The sequence below is a fragment of the Haemaphysalis longicornis genome, unplaced genomic scaffold, assembly GCF_048455015.1.
Source record: "Haemaphysalis longicornis isolate Haplotype H1 unplaced genomic scaffold, Haemaphysalis longicornis Haplotype H1 scaffold_2, whole genome shotgun sequence".
Classification (NCBI taxonomy): domain Eukaryota; kingdom Metazoa; phylum Arthropoda; class Arachnida; order Ixodida; family Ixodidae; genus Haemaphysalis; species Haemaphysalis longicornis.
In genome coordinates this window covers 239967078-239982054 of record NW_027526295.1, presented here as the reverse complement: position 1 = coordinate 239982054, position 14977 = coordinate 239967078, and the positions used below count along the sequence as shown (strand labels likewise).

The window sequence follows — 14977 nt, the reverse complement described above, 5'->3', positions numbered from 1 at the left end:
GACGAAACACAAGTTTGGTTCATTTATTTATTTATTTATTTATTTATTTATTTATTTATTTATTTATTTATTATACCTTACAGGCCCATTGAAGAGCATTGAGTAAGATTGTCTCATTAGAACCTTACTGACACCACTTCTAATGTAAACCTCGCTTAAGTAAGCTGTATAATTAGGAAAAAGGTAATGGCCATGCGAATCACTAGCTTATTTCCTGCAATAAAACACATGAAGTCATATGCACAGCCGTGTGATTGGCTAAAGCCGGCAATAGCAAACGCCAGTTTGGAAGGGCTTATAAGCTTGCAGAATGAGCTATTTTTGCTTAACTTAAGTGTAATGCATATCCATTTTATAGCAGTAAGAATCGTAGGGTAAACAACGGAAGAAGTACGATGCGCACTGCTTTTGGTACTGCGCACACTATGCTTGTTATAGCTGCCCAGCAGTTCGGCGCTTTGGGGTTGTCTCACACGACACAGGCCAATTGGTGTAAGTGACATTATCTTACATGGCGCTGTTTGTCGAGCATACCCCATCTTTTATGAAATGATTACTTTCCTCCATAAAAGAAAAAAAAGCCAGGTGCAATTATGGTAAAAAAAACAGCAAAGGAGTACAACGCTCCGGCGATCTGTCCTTGTTGCATTATGGCAGATGTCACGAAACACACGATTTGGCGGGACAATCAAATTTTTAACTTAAATCGATAAATTTCTCAGTGAATAAAGCATCGTTTTCTTGCCGGACAAGCAATGGGGGTACTATAAAACACCAAATCTTTCGAATCAAACAAACTTGTGTTTTGTCTGCATGACATCTTTAAGAAAGCTCTCATATCAAACTTTTAAATAACTTTAAATGCCTGCAACAGTGCCATAATGTTGCTACAGCTTGAATGGGACCTTGTAGGCAGCTAGCATGTTCACTGCATTCAGAGGTACCTGGGCACTCTTTTAACATTATGCCACACAAGAAGTTTTAATCCTTCAGATATTTCCAATTAAACAGCACTTTTTTCTTCCTCATTTTCTCCTCATTGTTTCAAGGCATTTCTCATGATGCGAACAACTGTACAGAAGTGTGCATGGCACCAGTGGGATAGCCGCTATCGAACGCAAGAATACCACCAGTTTGGTAGTTTGGCCGTTTGATCAAGTCAGTGGTGTAGTCTTAAACTTCTGTCCACGGCCTTCCAGCTACTGTTCCCATTCATAACACAAAAACTTTTGCGACGGACATTTTTATAAGATCGTTTGCTTTATTTGAGAGAGCATGAAATCATTTTAGATTGCATTCGATAAGTACACTTGGGCATGCAAGCATCATCACACGCCAATAGACTGCCCGCAACTTTGCACATTGCGCGCCTGTACAGCAGACAGGGGTTGTGGTTTCCCTGGCACCGACTCCTCTTTTCTGTTTTTCTTTTTTTTTTCTCTTGTAATGCTTGAACAGCTGCTTGCTAATCCCAGCTGCTAGCACTATCACCGTATGTAAAACAGTGCCTCAGGCGACCCCCTTGGCTTTAGACATCCATTCTTCCCTCCATAGTGAACTGGATGTGTATGGTGGCATTTCATTCCAATGAATTCGATTGTCTGCAGACCCTGCGTATGTGTGGCGTTGTCCTGGCGCAGCCATCTCAGGCCTCCAAATGTTACTGCCCTTGTGTACACATGAATATTTATTTTGTTAATGTCTTTTTTTGGTGCATAGCGTTACCCTCGACGGGTGCAGAAAGAAAATCTGCAACTCAAAAACAGCGCGCGGCGTGCGTTTTATTTCTGCACCAACGGAGGGCGCCACCAGTCCGCCCGGACCATGGCCCCGTCTGGCCCCGTACTGATGTCACCCTACTACTGGGGCTTCGCGCGCATTGGATTGAATGAGGCGAATACGATTTAAAAAAAAGAAAAAGAAGGCCAAACAGGCAGAAAAGAATAACAAAGGGGAAAAAAATGGTTACTTGAAATGTACCAAAAAATTTGTGCGATATTTCCAATTGTAGCGCATTGCTATTTGTATCTAAGTCCTATGGAAATGAAACATAAATGATTGAAATCATCCGAATATGCCTTCCTGGAGCCCTGGGAGTTAACAGTAACAAGCGGAAAATAGACTGGAAGACAGTGAGAAAGTCTCCAATTCTGATAGGTAGAATGGAGGGTGACAACCTCACGCTGCTGCTAAAGGGACACTGAAGTGATATGTAAACATTGCGGGATTACTAGCGCAAATTGTAGTCCGGAGTCCCCAGGCCATGTTTCGACCACTCTAGGCGCGTTTACGCGATTTTATTTAGTAGAAAAACTAATTCGAAAATGCTGTCCTCCTCTCTTTACGCTCGCCCATTTTATGTGGCGTTTTCGTGTGACGTCAGGAGGGGATGAGCTGGCAATTGGCTGCGGCGCTACTGCACGGCTCCCCGGCCAACAGAGGGGCTCTTCGATTTACAGTTTCGGACTCACCGCGGACTCCCCGAGAAGCAGTCCGGCATTCGATTTTCCCATGTATCCCTAAGGCTTCGGGGAATCCTCGGACTACCCGCGGACTATCCGCGGTGAGTCCGAGAGTGTAAATCGAAGAGCCCCAGAGTCAGTCGGCCCAGCGTTTCGTCCGTCGGCCGCCGGCGGGTCGTCGCAGTCCAGGAGGTTAAAAAAAATTGCTTGGTCGCAATTCGTTCGCTTAGTTGTAACGAAGCCAGGACACGTTTGTGAATGGAAGAATGTGCCTTTCTTTACTTGGTTTGTTTGTACACTGTATCTAGCTCCAAGTCAAGGTCGCTTCACACAAGCGCTGCACAAGCGCACATGCGACGCTTCGCTGACTGGTACGCCAGTAGGAAAATATAAGGCCTCTTGAAGGCGGGAGAAGAGTCAGCGAAGTCAATATAGGTACTAAGGAAATAAAATCAACTGATATTTTTACCGTACAGCGTAAAACTAGGGCGCGGAAAGCACTTTTTTGCGCTGGGCGAACAAGCACAGCGGTCAGGAGCACGACTACGCATCTGCGAACGCTTTTCCGTCTACGAAATGCAATTGCTAGACGTGAGCTACTGTGGAAACTCGGGCGACGCTTTCTGCACGAGCGCAGTACAACAAATAGTCACCTAAGCTGCTTGAAATGCCAAAACTAAATAAAAGTGTAAACCGGTTGTACAATATATACCCTATATTAGCCATTCCTTCGCATCCCGCTCCGTGGCCGAGTGGTTTGGGACGCGCTAGATATGCCACCGCAAGTGTTTTGCAAGTCACGAGTTCAAATCCCCGTGGGTACATGCTTTTTTTTTTTTCGTAAGTTAACTTTTTTGTTTTCCGCCGATGTTTTCTATATTGAGTTCACCTTTTTTTGGTCCGCAACGTTCATGGCTACACGAACTAGTTCACAAAACGCGCGCAGGCTGGCACTGGCGCGCTAGCGAGTTCTCGTTGGCGTGCTGTTGCCATAAGCACCGACTGCTTGCAGGCAGTGGGCACATGCCAGAATGAACAGACCCTTGGCCTGGTGCGAACACGCTTTTTACGATACAGGCATGAGGGAGGCAAGCTCCAAATATGGGGGAAAAGCGCACGACATTTGGGCGTCTGCGGGTACGCGGAGGGCGTTCATGCACTGCGTAGGTCTCGGCTAGTGAATGCTACGACTACAAGCCGTCCTGGGAGGCTTATCTTGTGCATTTTACAGCCGACAACATGGCAGAAGCGCGGTACGATGATTACTGAGATATTGAGAATGTCCATCCAACAACGCCATTGGTTATGTTTTACAGAACCGAAACCGAAACTTGTTTGATTGCTAACCTTGGGCATCGTCCAATCACGGCGCCCCTCCTCCCAACGTCACAGCCTTAGTTGGTGCGGCCGCCGCAAACCGCGCATGGTAGTTTTTCTTATTTCGCGCTTTGTAAAATAATTACCGATTTGTCAACCGGATAAACGATGAAAAGTGTGCTAATTTGAGCCAGTCTACGCAGTGCAAGCAAAAACGGGAGCTTGACAAATTCACTTCAGTGTCCCTTTAACAAATGTGAAGCTCCCTTAGCCTGTCGCTGATAGCAGAACTAAAAATAATTGTCATTATTCTTCGATGTAAACTATTACATCCCATCCTAAGGAGGCACATTCTGCCGAACATTCAACACAGAGGGTAGAAGCCAGTAATTATCATCATCATGACGACTGATTGTGTATAAGACAATTTTAATGAACTGAACAGCCGCGGATACCGTGTACCGCGAGAGGTGCCCAGGTGGGCAAATACTCGTTTTTACTCGATTGGGCAATAATTAGGCAACAGCCGGTTATTGTTACGCCGGAGGAACCACAAAATGCCACGCGTGTGTGAACTATGAGCTCGTAGAAGCAATCGCTTCGCGCACGTACATTTTAGTGTACGCACGCACTTATGTATAAAACACGGTCCCATTTCGTGTTGTTATAGTTCCCCCCAACGTTAAGAGCTCCCCCTGTAGGGGGATTTGATCATGGAGGAAAGGCCCTGTAATTTTCTTGCTGCTCCCTTTAGGGACCATGCAAACCTTTAACTGCATAATTTCAGTACAATGATGAGGGCGATTTATTTCAATTATGTTGCAGAAAAATCTCACGCGCCTAAATTGCCTAAGGACACGAATTGTCATACTCGTATTTTATGCAGGCATTTCTTGTATTGTGCTTCGCAGCGCTTAATGTTGTTGCGAAAAAGCCATCATGAAAGGTGCTTGTCATGCCGGGAAGCTAGACGGGTGCACGTGCCAAGATTTATTGGCGTTCGCAGTTTTTGAATATTCGGGAAAAATTTTTGAATTCCTTGAGCTGCAGCCATGAGCCGGCGATGAAATAGAAGTGTAATTTGCGCGTGTGTGTCCGTCCGTTTGCCCAAAACTCAGAAAAAAAAACGTTTCGGATAAAATTTAGTGTTTGGATGGCTGGTTTGCCCGTTGAAACGCATACAAAGAGTGCATTAAGCGGAACGAAAGGAACGACAACTACAAACGGCGCTGTGTGGCTTTCCACTTTTTGGCCCCGTTGTACGCTCCGTTTGCGTACGTTTCGGTAGTTTTGAACAAGATTGCGAGAGCTTGCGGCATGCTCTGCCACCAGGCGGTGAAGCTAGGCGGGAAAGCCAATGTACGGGAATTTTTGGCGGCAGGAAGAGGTGCAAATGCGAGCAGCAGTTCGCGACACCCCATCACTAAGTACAAAGGAAGGACTGCAGCGAGAAGGTGGCAGAGCTCAACCAGTTCAACTATTTTAAAGGAGCACTGACACCAATTTTCGGCGTTAATATTATTGCACAGTTCGCTTCCTTCACTCGAAATATGAGCGGCCTGCGACGCGAAGAACATAGTTTAATTGGATCTGATTTATCGCGCCGACGGAGCAGCGCGCGGAGCGGCACTCAGCAAATGGACATCAGCATGACATCATCCAGGGAGAGCCAAAAGAAGTGACGCGGCAGCGCTCGTCAAAAGCTCGTGACGTCACTTCATGCGCGCGGCCCCACGAGCGGCGAGCGCGCGCAACACCCTCTCAAGCGGGCGCCGGTGATGTCCGCACAAAGCGGTGAGGTCAGGCAGGGAGTCTGTCATATGCGCCGTTCGGGATGAAAGCGCGGGAATTTGAAACAAACGATTTTCAGGCCGTTCAATGTAATTAACTATCGCGCGCTGAAGTATTTGAAGTGCTGTTTCAGGTTCGCCAGGCCATTAAGCATCGATAAAAGCAATAAAAGTATAACATAAAATTTTCATGTCAGTGCTCCTTTAAAGGAGTACTGACACGAAATTTCAAAGCTGAGATAACTATGTAAAACGCTTCCTTTTTATCAGGAGATATCTCCCAGAAAGTTTCAACAGCAACCGTTCAGCGAAACATATTTAAAATCCATTTTAATCTTCGCCCGCACGAGAAAGACCAGAGCGGGCCGACGTGACATCATCTGCTACGTGCCCCAAACTGCCGACGTCGGGGCTCCCGTGACGAAGCCGACGCGCTGGCTGTGGTTGGCGCGCGCTGCTCGGGCGTGTGTACACGTCATGGTTTTGGGACTGACGTCATGCTGCCCGGGCCTGTGGGGACGGCGAAGACCTCGGCCGGTCTGGGCGCGCGCGTGCGCTCGCTCGCGCGCGCTTCCAGAGAGGCAGCGATACGGCAAGAATGGTGACGCCATGTCATACATGCTGTCATGGCGGCCGCTCGGCGTTTTTTTGTCGAAACCGAAACTGGCACGAATAAACGACGCCGTAAATGAATGTTTACGCTGCGCTCGACCGTCTAATCTGTCAATCTATGATTAATGGGCTGGTAGGCACGCATAGCAGCGAAAAAAACGTAACATAAAAATTTTGTGTCAGTACTCCTTTAAGGGGACAGACAACCGATTTTTGTGGAGTGCATGTCCTCCATCTCATCATGTGAAAGCCAGCGTTTTGTATACTGGGGTGACCGAAATGACTTTTTAAATAAACAGGCGGAAATAATATTAAACTTGCACTAAAATTTATCCATTCTGAAGGGTGGCGCCATGTGGCGTCTAAACGTTACACTACGTTACGTGTCCAAACACGTCTGTCAATTGCGACGCGTGATTCAAGAACCGCATGCAGGAATATGAAATGTTGCACATTATTGTTATTTTAACCGGGGACAAGTTTTTAAATACCGCTTTTAATTTTAACTGTTAACTGTTTAATTTAACTGTTAAAAGTGTGTTGCTGCTGAGCACGAGGTAGCGGGTTCGATTCACGGCCACGGCGGCCGCTTTTCTGATGGAGGCGAAAAGGAAAAACGCCCGTGTGTACGAGATTTCGGCGCACGTTAAAGATCCCCATGTGGTCAAAATTAATTCGGAGCCCTCCACTACGGTGTGCCTCATCGCCCTCGTTGCGTCGGCGCGTTAAAACCCTACAATCAATACACTCAATGAAAGTGTGTTGCCGCACGACTCGCTGTCATGTTTGCCAGCATTCCTTTTGGCGGACACGTATGGCTGGTAGACCTAAAAATTCTGATTTCAAAAGTTCCAGGGGGCTATCAGCAAAATCGTTTCGGATTAAGGTGGTTTAAGTGATGCCCTTTCATTTGGGATAAAGAAAATATAGTCGACGAAAATCGGTTGTCTGTCCCTGTAAGGCTTGTTCTGAGGTTTACGACCCGATTTTACTGGGATATGGGACTTTGAAGGTCGTTGTCGATGGCAAAAACTATGCCACAACTCACCTCGCCTTCGCCAGGAAGGCGAGGTGAGACACGGTGGTTGCCGCTCTTTATTTCCTCGGTTTCATTAAAGTTCTCTCTCTCTCTCTCTCTCTCTCTCTCTCTCTCTCTCTCTCTCTCTCTCTCTCTCTCTCTCTCTCTCTCTCTCTCTCTCTCTCTCTGAAAAGGGGGTCTTTGCTCTCCGAGACTGTGTCAGGGCTATGGGTGTAGAACAGTAAAAAGTGGCTACAGGTCGCCCAGTGTGGCTTTCAGACAATCGTAGTCAACGTTAGTGCGAACGCCGCAGGCTGAATCTTAATGGGCGGGCAAAAAAAGGCCATGCCAGAAACAGCCAACCATCGCAATCAACGACGTTTACCAGACACCCATAAGGAGCTACCTGAGCACTCAACAACAATCAACCAATATTCGCGGAAATAGTCATAGCTTCTGGCTTTTTTTTTTTTGCGCAGTCGTTCAGCAGTGAATTCCGCCAAATTTTTAATCTTTTAGAGATTTTGTTAATTAAAGAAAAAAAATATCTGAGTCCGTGCTGCGGCGGGCCATGGCACGCCGGACGCGTATCTGGGACTATCGGATGCCAACCATGGAGGATGCCGACCATGGGACTATCGGATGCCAACCTGGGGTTGTTATACCCCCTCCCGTTATGCTCGTGGGCGCGTTCTTTTCGATCGAATGTGGTGTTATAAAACTGCAATTTGGCTCTCACTCAAGAAACTCCGTTGTTGACGAGGTTGGATGTTCTTCTGTAAGCAGCTACAAAATAATTCTGCAATAATGGCGCGGGGTAGGTGAAAGGAAAAGTGTACGTGGGCGCATCATTTACTATGATAAAAAAAATGGTGGCGGTTAGTGCTGTTGCGTGTCAAGATTGATCACACCGCCATGAGGAACGTTTGTTCCAACTTTACGCTATAAGAATAGGTGTAAACAGCACCGCGCCGCAGCATGCATCACCGACAAGTCCAAGCTGCAAGTTCTACACATGTGCACTCACAAGCACTCGACCGCTCAAACGCCCGCAGTCAGATAGGCTTGCTTGCCCCACGTGGTCGACCGCTTCCTGCTCTGCGCCCCGCAGATCCAGGAGGAGCCCGACCGAAGAAGCTCTCTCCGTCGGCTCAAGCCGCGGCCACATCCGCATTCTTCCTTTTTTGGAACCGGGGGAGTGAATGGCTCGCTGCCCGTAGTGCTTTCCCCCACCCGGCTCTCCTCGTCGTCTTTGCCGCCAGCTCAGCGAGCCACGGGCGCGTTTCGCAACACAGCCGAGGCTCTCCCGTGCAACAACGCGCGGCGGAGGAGAGAAGGGTGCGGCGGGAGGAGGTTTGAGCTCCGAGGAGGCAACGCCCGTGGCGCGCAGTTAGTGCCACTCGGCGCTTGCCGCCGGTGCCGAGGAAGGGTGTCCCAAGATAGGCTGGCCACGTCGTTCGTCGGCATGGTGTACCAGGCCGGCCTGCTGGCCGCGCTCGACGAGCCGCCGCGCAAGTTCTACATCCGCAACTACCGCGTGAGTCTCTTCGGCGAGAGAGCGGGCCCCGGTCCGGTTGGAGACCCGGGTTGGGCCACGTTGCTACTCGTCGTGCTCTGTGGCATTCGCGTGGTCGCTACTACCCGCCGGGGTATCGGTCGGCGCGATCTGCGTGGGAGTGCTTTCGCGCGCGATTGTCTTGTTCGGATGGCCCCGCGTGCACCGCCCCGATGGACTATGCTTTAAAAAATGTGGCTGTGTGCGCGCGTTGCTTTCTTGGTTTTGTCTGTCACCTTTTTTTTACTGGCTTTTGGTGAGCGGTCACAGGGACACTGTGCTGCCTCTAATGGGCGTTAGGAATACGTCGTTGGGGTCGAAGTATTTATTTATTCATTTATTTATTTATTTATTTATTGATAATACCCTCAGGGTACATTGAAGTACATTGCAGAGGGGAGGGGCAAGATACAATAAAGATATACAAAAGGTATACTAGGAAGCAGATGCAACATTAAAAAAAATCGACAGCAAGAGAAAAAATAAATAAAAAATAGAGACGTGCATAATACATGAAATAACTAAACCAGGTTAGACAATGCATTTTTGAATAGTATGGGGTCGGCTATGCTTGTTAGGGTGGCTTGTAGACAATTCCACTCATTGCTGGTTCTGGGAAAAAAGGACTGTTGATACGCTGATGTGTTACAGCGAGGCACGTTGACCTTTTGTGAATGATCGCGTCGAGATTATATGAATCGCGCAGGTTCAATCCAAAGGGAACGCAAAGAAGGATTGTGAAATAATATTTTGTGGAAGAGGAGAATTCGAGACTGCTTCCGGCGAGTAGCAAGGAATGGAAGATGTAAAGTCGCCTTCATGACCGTTACTATGATTGTTTGTAAACAGTTGCTATGATTGCTGTCTCGTCTCGTGGAGTCTTCAATGAGCCTGCCAGCGTTACACCGTTTGAGAAAGGTCCGAATCCATTCCCGCCGAAAAAAAAAAAAAAAAAAAGGAGTAAACGTTAGCCATTGAAGTGTGAAGTAAGCAATCGGTTTAAAGAAGAAAACGTTTTAAAAAGCAACGACGATGTCGGATACTCACAGGCTTCTGCGCTACCTTGGCTCGCAATGTTAACTAGCCCGGTGAGTCACAACTCGGGGAGGTTGTTTCGGTCTTTTACGAAAGGCAGAGCCCACTGCAGACGCCGGGAATTTGCGGGACATCGCAGTCGTTTCCCTTTCGAGTGACTTTTTCGTAAAGAGCGCTGGTTCTGCTGCTAGTTCGTGACTCCACGAGCGCACTGTTTTCTTATCAAGCTATATACAGAAATCGGCTTTCTCTTGCAACGCTATAGACTCACCCACTGGCGTACGCCTTATGATTATTGCTTGCTACTATTAGATTAACAATTTTGTTTCATTTTGCTATATATGAAGATTGCTCTCTAGAATAACGCAGTGGCTAAGGATAGGGCGCAGTTCAGTTTCAATCATGGGGGTTGTACGTTAGACTCGGTGGCTCGGTAATAAATGCAGTAGCAAATTTGCGTTTAATTAACCTGTCATCAAAGTACACATGCAGCGAGAATTTTTTTTTTTTGCATTACTAACTCCAAATCTCTAAGAAAATGTATTTTATGTTGAGATTATACCTACACGTTAATTTCTACATCGTGGCTCCGTAGGTGAGCACACGCACGCGCATGCACCCGCGCGCCCGAGGCATGAAGGTAGTGATGGAAATAATGACGTTATTTAAGCCTACATAGCACGCGTTAATTCATAAAAAAGCCCCTGTTTATAAAGCGAAGGCTGTACCGCGTCGCGGAGGCACCTCCGGTTGCTATCTTTGACTGGCTCCGTGAAGGCTTGTGATTGATCGCCTTGTTGCTTCGCATCATCTCCGCTGGGCTGTTTGAAAGCCTGGAGACCAATAAGTACACAAAAAAAAGAAGGAACGGGGAGGTGGGCACTTTATTTACTCTGGCCGAAGCTTATACCAGAGTAACGTGTGCCTAATTTTCTTTATACCCCCCCCCCCCCTTTTTTTTTTCTTCTCCATTTCACACCGCGGTTGACGCAGACGTTCCGACTTGTTTGGTGTTCGGACTGTTGAGTCTTTAGCGGTCGTATTTTAAGACGGTCTTTCGGTTCGTTTGCTTGCCGCCTCCTTGTTTGTAAGTTTTCCTTTCCGGTGCACTCGTTCTGGCTGCGCTGTCGACAGGAAAGAAGGTTTGTCGGAGGAAAAGGAAAGTTTTAAAATACTCGAGCGGTTTCGGCACACACGACGGGTTCTCGTCGACGCCGCCTTTTGTAGTCACGCGCGACGCCGACCCTGTGCAACATAGATGTCCCCTGCACAATAGTTGGAGTGGCGGCAATGACGCGATAGTTGCAGTCGCCGCCGCCTGCTCGGGACGGCTCACCCGAGGCATGCTTGTGGCCATCTATAGGTGTTATTCATTGAAAAGTTTAGCTGTCAATTTCTTCGCTTGGCAGTACTGGAAATGGCCACGGACATGGCACGGCTTGTGCCACTGCTCCCGCATGCCGAAAAAACAAGAACACCGGCGTGCGTCGTCTGCTCCGTTTCAACCCGATTCCCAACGGTGGTGTCAACAGAGATGTTATTAATTGCACTCACAGTGCACTCGAGGCAATTCTTTGCGTTCGGTGGGGTAGAGTTTCATGTGCTTATCGCGGACAAGTACCGCCATCCCGCGGAGCCCACGTAACTGGCACGGCCGCTGGATGAGAAGGCCTTTCATCCAGCGGCCGTGTAACTGGTAACTAGAGTATTCTAGTTCACTCTACTGGTAACGGTGCACTCGCATGGTTGCCTGCATGCGTGCCTCGCCAGTGATGCGTCGTTCGAGGTTCGAGCGAGATAAATCTCTTTCAAAAATTGCAGGGCGTTCAAGCTTCGCCTTTAAACGTGAAGCGCAATGGCGTTGTACTCGGCGATGAGTAAGACCAACTTAGGTGGTGTTGGTAAGACTCTGTAGTGCGCCAGGCACAGATATCGATCGCACGAGCGCATCCGTCACACTTGCATCAAGATCGAGCGCGGGCTACGGCGCATTACGCCACAGCCCATAGCGGTGACGTCGTCGTACACACAAACTTTTGTTACACCCTTTTTGGCGGAAAAGGGTGTAAAAATCGTCCCGTGGCACAAACTTTTAACGGGTGTTTTGACTAACAAAAAGGTGTAAGGTGAAAAAAAATTACACTATCTTCCCGCGAGGGGAACCATGGGGTAGATGCGACGCATTGGGGGTTGCCGTTGCGTTTTAACCGAGCGCAAGCTGCGCGCTGACCGCGCTGACGCACAGATGGCGCTGCGGTGAGAGCGGCGGAGCGCGCAGCTGCCGCGGCGAGGAGAATGGGGGAGGGATGCGGACTACGCCGCGACAACGCGCGACAACGCGAGTTAAAGAGATGCGTTGCATCTAAAAAGGATGTGCTTGTGAAAATCCTAAAATAAGGGTGCAATCCTAAAAAAAGGGTCTGGGCAGCGCAGCTACGCATGGCAATGGATCGGCTTAGCCGCAGCAAGTCACACCTGGACAACGAATGAATTGAGCAAGAAAACCAGCGGGATGCAGGGGGAGAGCGAGTATATACTTATTTCAAACACACAGCTGCTCTTGCTTTCATAGCCATCAAATGAAAGTCGTCTGATAGAGACGGTGGGCTTGTCGCAAAAATCAGATATTTTAGCGCCAATTTTTGAATTACGCATTTTAATGTGAGCATATACAAGTCAGCTTGCGGATTAATTTGAAAACACTTCTTAATAGCAAGGCGGAGTGGGAAAAGGGCTGTAGTTATTATGTTCCAGAAGTCATGCAATTTTATTAACGACAAATCACCTATTCCACACCCTTTCAACACTTTCCAAGAAGGGTGTTCATTATTTCACCACCCTTTTGTGTGTGTAAAACAGTGTTGGCACAACAAAAAACAGGCGTGACCACCTTGCAACTGTTTCCACAGCTTTTGGAGAGGACTAAAATGCAAAAAGTTTAGTGTGTGGTGTATTCAAGGTACTCATTTTTCAATACCTTTCAAAATTTTCTATTTTACTGATTCGAACAAACCGTAATAGACTTACAATTATCGTCTCATTCTACGTGATTTACGACGATTTTTAGTCTCACCAGTACTAACAGGAAGAGAACGTTCAGCCCACTAACACTGATTGGTGCGTTGTATAATTATCGCGTAGAGACTGTTAACAGCATTTGAGATAATTTTACCCAGATATCTAAGGGAACCATGCTTCGGAATGAGGGGCTACGGCGGTGGACGTGAACATTTTCTACAGGGGGGGGGGGGTATTTTGTATCTCATGGTGTTTATATGAATTGGCATAGTTTATTTACATTCGAACACCCATTTTACACCATTTCAACACCGTACAGAAAACCGAGGGCGTTGCAGTGTGTCAACACCCTTTTTGCCACAAAAAAGGTTGTAAAGCTGCAAACTATGGTGTTGCAACCCAAGAAAAAGTGTGTGGAAGACCTCAAACACCCTTATTACATTTATACTACGCCCTTTTTAGCGAAAAGGGTGCGAAAAACCTTAGTGTATAGCGGCGCCAGCGAGCAGTGCAAACTTTCCGCTCCTGCTTGCCCGCCATGTGTTGGGGCAGCAATTATGATCCGGGGTGTTTCCGTAAGCACTGCAAGGTGACGATAGGGAATTTTTCACTCACGCCGTTTTTTGTAGCGTAAGCTACACTGGCCGAGGTTGAGCAGTTTCGCGTGGACCCTGAAGGGCCGTGCTGCGCAAGCGCGAGGAGCATTGGATTGAATTGGATTGAATTGGAAATCCAATCCAATTGGGGTATGGGTGTGTAGAGAATTGGGTCTGGACATTCGCCGGTCTGCGCATTCCAGAAGAGTGACGTCATAGCCGTGGCAGAGACACTGGCGCCGGCGCGTGCCCAGCTGTGCGCCTCCGTTGCGCAGTAGCCAAGTCTGACGCTGCGCCGGAGCTGCTTGATAGCCGTTTCGCGTGGCTCCTGGAGAGCCGTGCTGCGCATGCGCGAGGAGCAGTGACTGGACTGGATTGCTGAACCTTAGCTCACGCTATGCATATCCTGACATAGCCGAGCTAAGCCACTGCTAATTTCTTAGCTCATGGTCAGTGCCGCTGACGACGCCGGCTTTTCTGCGACACCCGTTCGCGAGGCCCTTGACACTACGCGTTTAAATGCTTGGTCATTTCACGCGCCGAAGCTGCACATGAACTATTAGGCGCGCCGTAGTGGAGAGCTCCGGATTAATTTTGACCTTTTGGGGGATATTTAACGTGCGCCGAAATCTCGACAAACGAGCGTTTTCATTTTTCGTCTTCGTCAGAAAAAAACGGCCACCGCGGCCGGAATCGAATCTGCGTCTTCGTGCTCAGCAGCGCAACGCCTCAGCCATCGCGACGGTTCTTGGCGTTCAAGACAGCGATTATGCGCTGCAGCTTCGGTAACCCGTACTCACAATTTGATTGATTGTGGGGTTTAACTTGCCGAAGCTACGGATGGGCTATGAGGCGCGCCGCGGTAGTGGAGGTCTCCGGATTAAGTTCTACCACATGGGAGTCTTTAACGTGCGCCGAAATCTCGACACTTCGGCATTTTTGCTCTTCCGCGTACTTAGTACAGTACTCAAGCATTTGTAGCGTTGGGATGAAGTTGTCTAACTCTTAGCTCAGTTATCTCCAAGCTCAATCGTGTGATGCAATGACAAAATCACGTCCTTGTCAGCAGTAGTCGTGCCTTCGTTTCCTGTTGGTTCTGCAGCCACGAAGTCTCCGCACTGAGTGCCCCGTTTTGCATGGGGCTGCTGCCGCGCTCCCAGGTGGCCCGACCGTCGTTGTGCTTCATGGGCCATTTGTGCGGTCGTCCCCGCGAAGATTGCGCCGGCTGCAATGAAGCTTCGACGTGATCGGAAATGTTGCGTTGCTTTCGGTTGCAGACGCTATACGAAAAAGAGAAGGCCTGAAGACGAAAATGTCGCCGAAATAAAGTTCGTTTGCATACCGAAGGCAATAATTAAGCAGCCAGTGAAAGAAGAATAAAGTCACGTCGCATCGCGTCAGGTCAACCCTGTGGGCGTAAATCCCGCGCCGAACCACTACCGATGTGCAGCAAACATTTTATTGTGCAAAGGCCTGTTTCGCGCTGTAAAATGTTTGCTGGGTAATTTTATTTCTTAATTAGCTGTAATATGAAAATTACATGAAACATATCGGGATAAACTGTTGTCGGTAGG

The 14977-nt window shown here is 48.2% G+C and overlaps 1 protein-coding gene across 2 annotated transcripts in view; it reads left to right on the top strand.

The window, feature by feature from the left end:
* LOC144170243 (leucine-rich repeat flightless-interacting protein 2) overlaps positions 1-14977 on the top strand; it is a 49978-nt gene that overhangs the window by 7939 nt on the left and 27062 nt on the right. The window contains exon 1 of one of the 2 annotated variants that reach the window (XM_077699904.1): positions 8582-8736. The exons of the other annotated variant lie outside the window; for it this stretch is intronic. Coding sequence (XP_077556030.1) covers positions 8665-8736 — 72 coding nt within the window. The 5' untranslated portion in view covers positions 8582-8664. Of the gene's footprint in view, positions 1-8581; positions 8737-14977 lie in introns of those variants that run through there. 2 annotated transcript variants of the gene reach the window in all.